The following is an 8,518-nucleotide window of genomic DNA, read 5'->3' as shown; positions in this document are numbered from 1 at the left end:
TCCACCCTCCTCCTTCAGGTCTTCCCTCATCTGACGTCCTGATGACCAGCCTGTCACCTCTCCCCATCCACCCAGCATGAGGAGCTGGCTGACATCTCCTCCATCACACACGTCCTTTCTTTTATATCGTCCGTGAGTTCACACGAGTCGTGAATCAGATGACTTCAGACTTGACAAAATAAAAAAACATGAATGACTCGTGACTTCACTTGGACTTTAGCCTTTTAACTTGGAAGGACTTGACTGGAAGCCCGGAGATTAAAAATGATGACATAACAAAAGTGCGCTTGACATCTTGAGTATGAAGTATAGTACAGACCGGACTGGGCCGGGCCGGACCGGACTCTGCTGCTTCCATCAAAGTAACAAGTACTCATTTAAATGCTACACTCTTAAAAAACATAAAGGTTCTTCAAAATAAAGGTTGGAGTTGAAGTGGTTCTTGATGGCAATGCCTTTAACAGTTCTGCAAGGAACATTTTATTATCAGCCATGAGTTAGACCCACACTGTAAAATAAAACCACCAATCATTTTAATGACTATGATTCATAACACACTGTACAACTAATGTCATTAATGACATAACACTTAAAATAACTGTTTGGTTTGATACTTTACAGAAAAAAATACAGTATTTTCTATAAATTTGTGACTTCTTTATGTACTTTTTTAAAACCAGGTTTCAGTGTTCCAAAATTTGACTTAACGTATTCTGATTATTAAACATTAAAAAGGTTCTTTAAAGGATCTAAAGTGCTTTAACTGTGACATGAAGAACTGTGAAGGGATCACGTGTACAAAAAGTTCAATCCACTGTAACGTTCCATGGACGTATGAAGAGATCCAGATGCAGCGTTGGAGTTGCTGAAGTTGGAAACGTTGGAGTTTAGTCGACATTAAAACAGTTTGATCGTCAGCTCTGGACTTTCCAAATGTTAATGGATCAATTTGTCAAAGTGAAACGAGTTGTCTTGTGACGCCATTGCTGCCGTTGATGTCGTTGGTCCAAGCTCTCAAGAAGCTTGCAGTATCATGCATGGAGCCGTTCGCTCCCATCAGCTACAAAACATTAGTTCATTCTGTAGATTTAGTTTGCAAACTGTTACAAACACAAAGTTTGGGACTTTAAACGTCTTTTTCCTTATTCAACACGATGCTACAATCCTCATTTCATGTTCCTTTGAATGCGAAACAGAAAAGTTGCACATATAAAGCAGCACGTTGCTTTCTGATTCAGTCCCTTTCCGTCAACCCATGGGGTTCAATCTGTTACCCGGCAACTGAACTGCAGGAAATTGATTCAGGTCCCTTTTTTAATTTTCATCCATGAAATTAAAAGTCAGGAACTCAATTTCACAAGTGAAAGCGACTTTGTTGTGTATTTTTGATGTGAACTCAAGGTGTTTTTGGCTTTTGTACTGTCGCATTAATCCTGTGCATGAAATTTACAAGTTGTCGCGCCTTGTTAGCACCACAGGACGTCCCTCAGGTGCTCTTTGTCCGCTCAGCTGAGTATTTCCGACTGCTTCGTGTTTACTTCTCCGTCTAGGCCAGACGAGATGATTCTTTGTGTTGATGTCCAAAGACGAAAGAAGTAGAAAGAAGTGAAGGAAGGATGAAGGATTATTGATTGATCCCTCAAGTTTTTAACCTATATGCTCAAAACACAGCCACAGAGGCTCATAGACAAAAGTGGAGACATGGTGGAGTGATGGGCAGCCGTGTAGCGGGGCCCTGGGAGCAGTTTGCGGTTCGGTACCTCTGCAGTGCCCAGAAGGTGAACTGGCACCTCTCCAGTCCACCGTCCAAGCCGGTTCCCAGGACAAGCAGCAGTTCCATCATTGCCAACCAGGCCTGAAGTTGATGAATGACGAAAAACATTCATGGACCTTGTAAACTCACATTGTTCCCTCAATTTAAGTCCAACATTCAGTCAAGTTTTCAAGTGCTAAATGTTTGATGAGCTAGTTTCTAAGTCGATGCAACCATTTTAAACAAACAACATATAAACTGTCATGAGCTTCGCAGGTGCTGCTAAGCAGGTTTTGTTACCTTCAGACACAACCAGGCTAGCTGTTTCCGGTCCATCATGGCCAACTAGGCCTGGAGTTGTTGTAGGTAATGACGGAGAACATTCATGGACTTTCTAAACTCACTGTCTCTTCTCGCAGAGGTCAGATCTTGGTGGATGTAATCAGTGTCACCCAAAGTCCTCAATGATTGATCTGATCCACCATCCACGTCCAGGCCCCATACAGAAGTCCTCATGTGTCCTGGACCCCACCCCGATCTGACACCACCTCCATTCCTGTAACTTTCCCGTCGCTGACCCCCTCCACATTTTCTTCTCCCTCGCTTACTGACATCACCAGCTTTGACAGCGAGCCAGGCAGCCCAACGCACCCAGACATGTGACTCCAAGTCTCAAGAGAAGTCCTAAGTCACTTCTTCATGTGCGAGTCAAGTCAAATCAAAGTTCACGTCACTTTTCATCGGCGTCGGCGTCCGAGTCTGGAAATGAAGCCACAAGCTGCAGTTCCTCTAACGTCCACCTGAGGCTGGCTCCAGAAGTGAGTCAGTCTCCATAAGTCCCCATGTTCAAACTAAACATGTTTACAACAAACAGTACAAATTTAAACATGTTCATCATGTTCACACTTTATGTTGCTGGATAGTTTCATGGAGGTTTTTTCAGTGTTTTCTACTGTGGCACCTTTATTCTTAATAACATTAAAAACCACTCAAAGTTTCCCAGCAGTCCCTGAAGGCAGCACCCCCTCCATCAGACCCACCCCCTCCCTCCTCCTGCCTCCTCCCCGCTCACCTTGCACCGTGCCCGGGGTGGGAGTGACAGAGCCGACCGGCAGCTCCGCGTGTTGTCGGTGTGTGTGTGCGCGTCCGCAGAGTTTCCCCGCCGGTTGAAGCATGGAGGAGTTGGCCAGAGAGAGCATCAGCCTGCTGGCTTCAGCCTCAGCCAAGCCCCCGCTGGATGTCAGCGCCGGGCCCCGGCTCGGCTCCATGGGGGCCATCTTCATCATGCTGAAGTCCGCCCTGGGCGCCGGGCTCCTCAACTTCCCCTGGGCCTTCGAGAGAGCCGGGGGCGTGCGGAGCGCAGTGACCGTGGAGCTGGTGGGTCATCCTGTTTCTGTTTGAGTTCATACAAAGACAGTTATCATGATGAAAGTAGATGATTAATGGATTTATTGGAGGTTTGTTGATTGATTGAATCCACTGAGATTAATTAAAGAGATGATGATGAGCTCCACCTGACAGGAGAGGCCATGGACTCATTAATATTAATCATGTAAGATGCATTATCACTGCTTCACTACAAATCCCAGCATGCCTTGTTTCTAGTATTACAGTTTAATTCCACAGATGAAGAGCTGGATTAGAAAAATCTGAATCATCGTCACAGTTCGTTAAAGTTTTAATTAGTTGGTTTGTTTGTTTGCATCAGCTCTGACCAGGTGTGTTAATTAGTCCCCAGGTGAGCCACGTGACTGAGTGAAGAGAGATGACATGTTGAAACATCTGATGACAGATGATGGAAAACTGTCAGACAGATTCATGTTTGAAGGGACACATGTCATATTTAATCTCTGAAAGCTTAGTTAGACAAGAACATTTTTGTTTTTGTCAAACATGTAATTCAACGTCAACTTAAATATTTATTTTAAAGCTGCATGTGTTGTGTTTTTTAAATGAATTTACCACCAGGGGGCAGCAAAACAAACAAACATTTGTCTTTTCAGTGCTAAATGTTTGACAAGTCTAAGTCGGTGTACCAATCAGCAAGCTCCGTGTCCGGGAAAATGTAAACAAACAAGATATAAACCAATAATTTGTGAGCAACCAGGTTAGCTGTTTCCAGTCTTTATGCTAAGCTAAGCTACTTTAGCCAGTTCCTCTAACGTCCACTTGACTGTTTTTTGTACCAGGGTGTAAACATGTTTATTTCTGCTGTGAAGTTGGACATTTGGACATGGGGACTTATGGAGACTGACTCACTTCTGGAGCCAGACTCAAGTGGACGTTAGAGGAACTGCAGTTGCTGCTTGGTAGCACGAGAGATCTATGTACCTCTTTTAATGTGAGAGTGTGACACCTAGTGGACAAAAAAGGAATAGCAGAGCGTCTGACACCCGATGGGCCTGTTTGGATCCTTTCAGTGGACCGGTTCTGGCCAGCACGCCACATGTTTGACACCCCTAAGCTGTTAGTTACTTTACACTCTGAACTAATGACTTGCATTGTGCTGTTTACATATTGAAGGATCAGCTGATAATGAAAATACTCATGAAATCATCGACGTCAGGGTCATCAGATGTCGATCAGCTGATCTCCTAAAAAACGTCCTGCACTGTGTGAGCGCTGCTGAATGAGGCCAAAGACCTGGATCTGCCGGTTCTGAGTACCTGACCGGACGCTTCGTTAACGTCGTTAACTTCGGAGCTTTAATTGGATCATGAAGTTTTGTGTGTTTTTATCCTCCTCCACAGTCTCCAGGTGTTTTCCTCCTCTGATCTTCTGTACATCTCATTTGCATAGTTTGTGTGTCCGTGTTGTAACTCTGACCTCAGCCTCTCCTCTCCTCTCTCTGTCTGTTCAGCTGCATTTCTTCATGTTTATCTTCCACACCTCCTCGTTACAGCTGTTACTCACCGCGTCTTAACCCAGAAGACTCGTGACATTAATCCTGATGTAGCCGCGATGGAGGCGGTGCAGCCTCGCAGCATCCGGAGAGAGAACATCGAGGATGCAAAAGAAACGCCTGTAGAGAGGCAAAGTGACATCCATCCATCCATCACCCATCCATCCATCATTCATCCATCCATCATCCATCCATCCATTCATCATCCATCCATCATCCATCCATCCATCACCCATCCATCCATCATTCATCCATCCATCATCCATCCATCCATTCATCATCCATCCATCATCCATCCATCCATCACCCATCCATCCATCATTCATCCATCCATCATCCATCCATCCATTCATCATCCATCCATCATCCATCCATCCATCACCCATCCATCCATCATTCATCCATCCATCATCCATCCATCCATTCATCATCCATCCATCATCCATCCATCCATCCATCATCCATCCATCCATCCATCCATCATCCATCCATCATCCATCTACCCATCCATCTATCATTCATCCATCCATCCATCCTCCATCCATCCATCCTCCATCCATCATCCACCCATCCATCCATCCATCCATCATCCACCCATCCATTCATCCATCCATCAATCCATCCATCATCCATCCTCCATCCATCATCCATCCATCCATTCATCCATCCTCCATCCATCATCCATCCATCCATCCATCCATCATCCACCCATCCATTCATCCATCCATCATCCATCCATCCATCCATCCATCCATCATCCATCCATCATCCATCTACCCATCCATCCATCCTCCATCCATCATCCACCCATCCATCCATCCATCCATCATCCACCCATCCATTCATCCATCCATCAATCCATCCATCATCCATCCTCCATCCATCATCCATCCATTCATCCATCCATCATCCATCCTCCATCCATCCATCCATCCATCATCCACCCATCCATTCATCCATCCATCCATCCATCCTCCATCACCCATCCATCATCCATCCATCATCCATCCATCCATCCATCATCCATCCATCCATTCATCCATCATCCATCCATCCATCATCCATCCACCCATCCATCCATCCATCCATCCATCCATCCATCCATCCATCCATCATCTATCCATCCACCCATCATCCAACCATCCATCCATCCTTTAATTTGTCTGAGTAATTAAGACCAGACAGTAAAAATGTATTTAATCAGCAGATTAATTTTTTTAGTTAATCAGCCTGCGCTCCACCCACAGATGAAGTGTGTGTGTGAGATGGAGACTTTGGCACCACCTGGTGGTCAGACATAGTACTGTACTGTTTGAATTTATTATAATTGTTTAACAATCTTTTCCTCCTTTCAAACAAACAAACAAACAAACGTTTTGATCATGTGGTCTGCGTTCAGACAGGATCCGCTCTCTCCGATCATTTGAACGGCGTTGTGTGTTTTGGAAATAAAAAGGTATTTCCTGAGGTTCAGCACAAAGAGACTCAGCCCTGCTTTGTTCTGCTGCAGTGCCTGATGCCGGTCTAGTACCAATACACTTCAAGATCGGGGACGCCTCGTACACTTAGACCTGTATGTCACATAGGTATCATAAAGATAACTCATCTTCCTCCTCCTGTCCTCCTTCTTCCCCTCAGGTCTCCCTCGTCTTCCTGATCAGCGGCCTCATCATCCTGGGCTACGCGTCGTCCATCAGCGGACAGTGCACGTACCAGGCGGTGGTGAAGGAGGTGTGCGGGCCGGTCATCGGTCAGCTGTGTGAGATCTGCTTCGTCTTCAACCTCTTCATGATCTCTGTGGCCTTCCTGGTCATCGTGGACGACCAGCTGGAGAAGTGTGAGTTCATCGAACATGCCGGGGCGGGTCCGGCCTGGTGTCGTTCCTCGAGCACTTCTTCTTTTTGCATTCTTCGTAATGGGATGGAAATAGGGTTGCAAAATTCAGGGAATTTTCAGAGTTGGAAAGTTTCTATGGGACAGAAACAGGAATAAACTGTGAATTCACAAAATCAAAGTTTGGCCCTAACAGGGAACTCAAATATAGTTAATTTTATCATCGTCTTGACTAAAACAACCAGATTTCCTGCAGGTCCACTTGAATATCTGCTATTTCTCCATCACATGCACATAGCTGAGATGTCAGTCAGGTTCTCCAGCCGTGCATCCATCGTCCTCATTGTGGCGTCCACGTCCAGAGCAGCAATGACTTGATGTTCTTGATCAGTCTGAGGTTGGTTTCCATCCATTGGTTACACCGTCGATGCTGTTGGTCTTTGTTCATGATGAGACGGGAAAAAATAAAGTTGAACTACTTGAACAAACTCCTGGATTCGTCCGTGGCTCCGCTGAGGAAAGGACACGCACTCGGCTTCATTGAAATTCTTTTAACCTATTTGAGACAGACCTGTTTTCTGAAGTGACCTGTTGTCTGACGCTGGAAAAAAGGAAACATAACCCACTTCTTTAGTCTTTGAGCTCGACTTTGAATCTCCTGGTGTTTTTCTTTCTTTCGTTAGTAGACCAGTTTACCTGCTCCTCCTCTTCTTCTGTAGAGGACGATGGATCCTCCCTGACCTCATCTCTCCGTTAAAGGGCAGGTTTATGTTTATGTGTTGCATTGATTGTAACCTGACGGTTCAGAGCAGTGAAAGGCCACCGATGATTGGTCGACTGATCTGAATCCGGTCCGTCATCATCAGCCGGACTTCATGTCCAGATGTTTCTTTCAGTAAACATCAGTTTGTTCTTGTTTCACCGTCAGTGTGCGGCTCCCTGTACGAGCTGGTCACCGCTTTGCCGGAGTCCGAGATGCCGCATCACTTCTACACGGACCAACGCTTCGCCCTGCTGCTGCTCTGCGTCCTCCTCATCCTGCCGCTGTCCATCCCCAAAGAGATCAGCATCCAGAAATACATCAGGTGAGGACTCACCTGTGGAGAGTGTGCATGCATATCCAGTCTGTACATCAGTGTGTGAGCGGTCTGTAGATCGAGTGTGGAGGATTTAGAACTTCACCGTAATAAATAAGTTATAACCTTTTCTAATATCACAGTAAAAGGAAATTAGAATATAAATATTACAATATTTTACTGCATAATAACAGTCTCTAATATTCAAATACTACTTTGTTCCCCTGTATAAATAAAGGATTCACTGTATAGATGTTACAGTAAACATCTGTAAAATGTTCCGTTGAATATTACGGAATGTAAGAACTCTCTAATATAAAATTTTAAACTTTATTCTGTATAAATTCATCTTTAATGGGGCGTAAATAAAAGTTTTTAACCGTAAAATCTGCAGACATTTTTTACAGTGCTGCTCCTTAGTTATTTTCAGGTGGTTAAACACTGAAGAAAATTTTTTTCCTCTGTTAATTTCTTTGCTTTCTCGTAGGGTTGCAATGGAGTGGAAAGTTTCGGGTAAATTTCTGGAAACTGTCTGTGGGAATATAAAATGGGGAATTTGGGAAATATTCCAAATCGGAAACACCATGGAAATTAATGGGAATTAACTGTAAATTAAAACAAACTGTATCATTTCCAAACATAAATATAAAAATAAAAATGTAGTTTTGTCATAAACATCACTGCAAAATATCAACAGTATTATGTAGTCCACGAGCTCACATGTGTGTCTTTAATTTTCCCAGTTTATTCCCATAAATTCTGTTAAATTTTGCAACCCGACTTTCCCGAGATCTGGAAGTTATTTTTCCAGCATGTTCAGATTCTGATAAATGAACTGATGTCTGTCTGTCTCTGTCTCTCAGTGTTCTGGGAACTCTGGCTGCGACCTACATGACCATCGCCATCATCATCAAATACCACGCCATGCCGACTGTCATGGTGCACGTCACCCCT

The 8,518-nt window shown here is 44.4% G+C and overlaps 1 protein-coding gene across 1 annotated transcript in view; it reads left to right on the top strand.

Moving 5' to 3' along the window:
• The first annotated feature begins 2,794 nt into the window (after positions 1-2,794).
• The window catches only part of slc38a8a (solute carrier family 38 member 8a), a 12,626-nt gene continuing 6,902 nt past the window's right edge, over positions 2,795-8,518 (top strand). Inside the window, exons 1-3 of the mRNA XM_027284792.1 lie at positions 2,795-3,130; positions 6,294-6,492; positions 7,417-7,573. Coding sequence (XP_027140593.1) covers positions 2,927-3,130; positions 6,294-6,492; positions 7,417-7,573 — 560 coding nt within the window. The 5' untranslated portion in view covers positions 2,795-2,926. The remainder of the gene's footprint in view (positions 3,131-6,293; positions 6,493-7,416; positions 7,574-8,518) is intronic.

This window comes from Larimichthys crocea, chromosome XII, assembly GCF_000972845.2.
Source record: "Larimichthys crocea isolate SSNF chromosome XII, L_crocea_2.0, whole genome shotgun sequence".
Classification (NCBI taxonomy): Eukaryota; Metazoa; Chordata; class Actinopteri; family Sciaenidae; genus Larimichthys; species Larimichthys crocea.
This window is presented reverse-complemented; position numbering and strand designations above follow the sequence as displayed.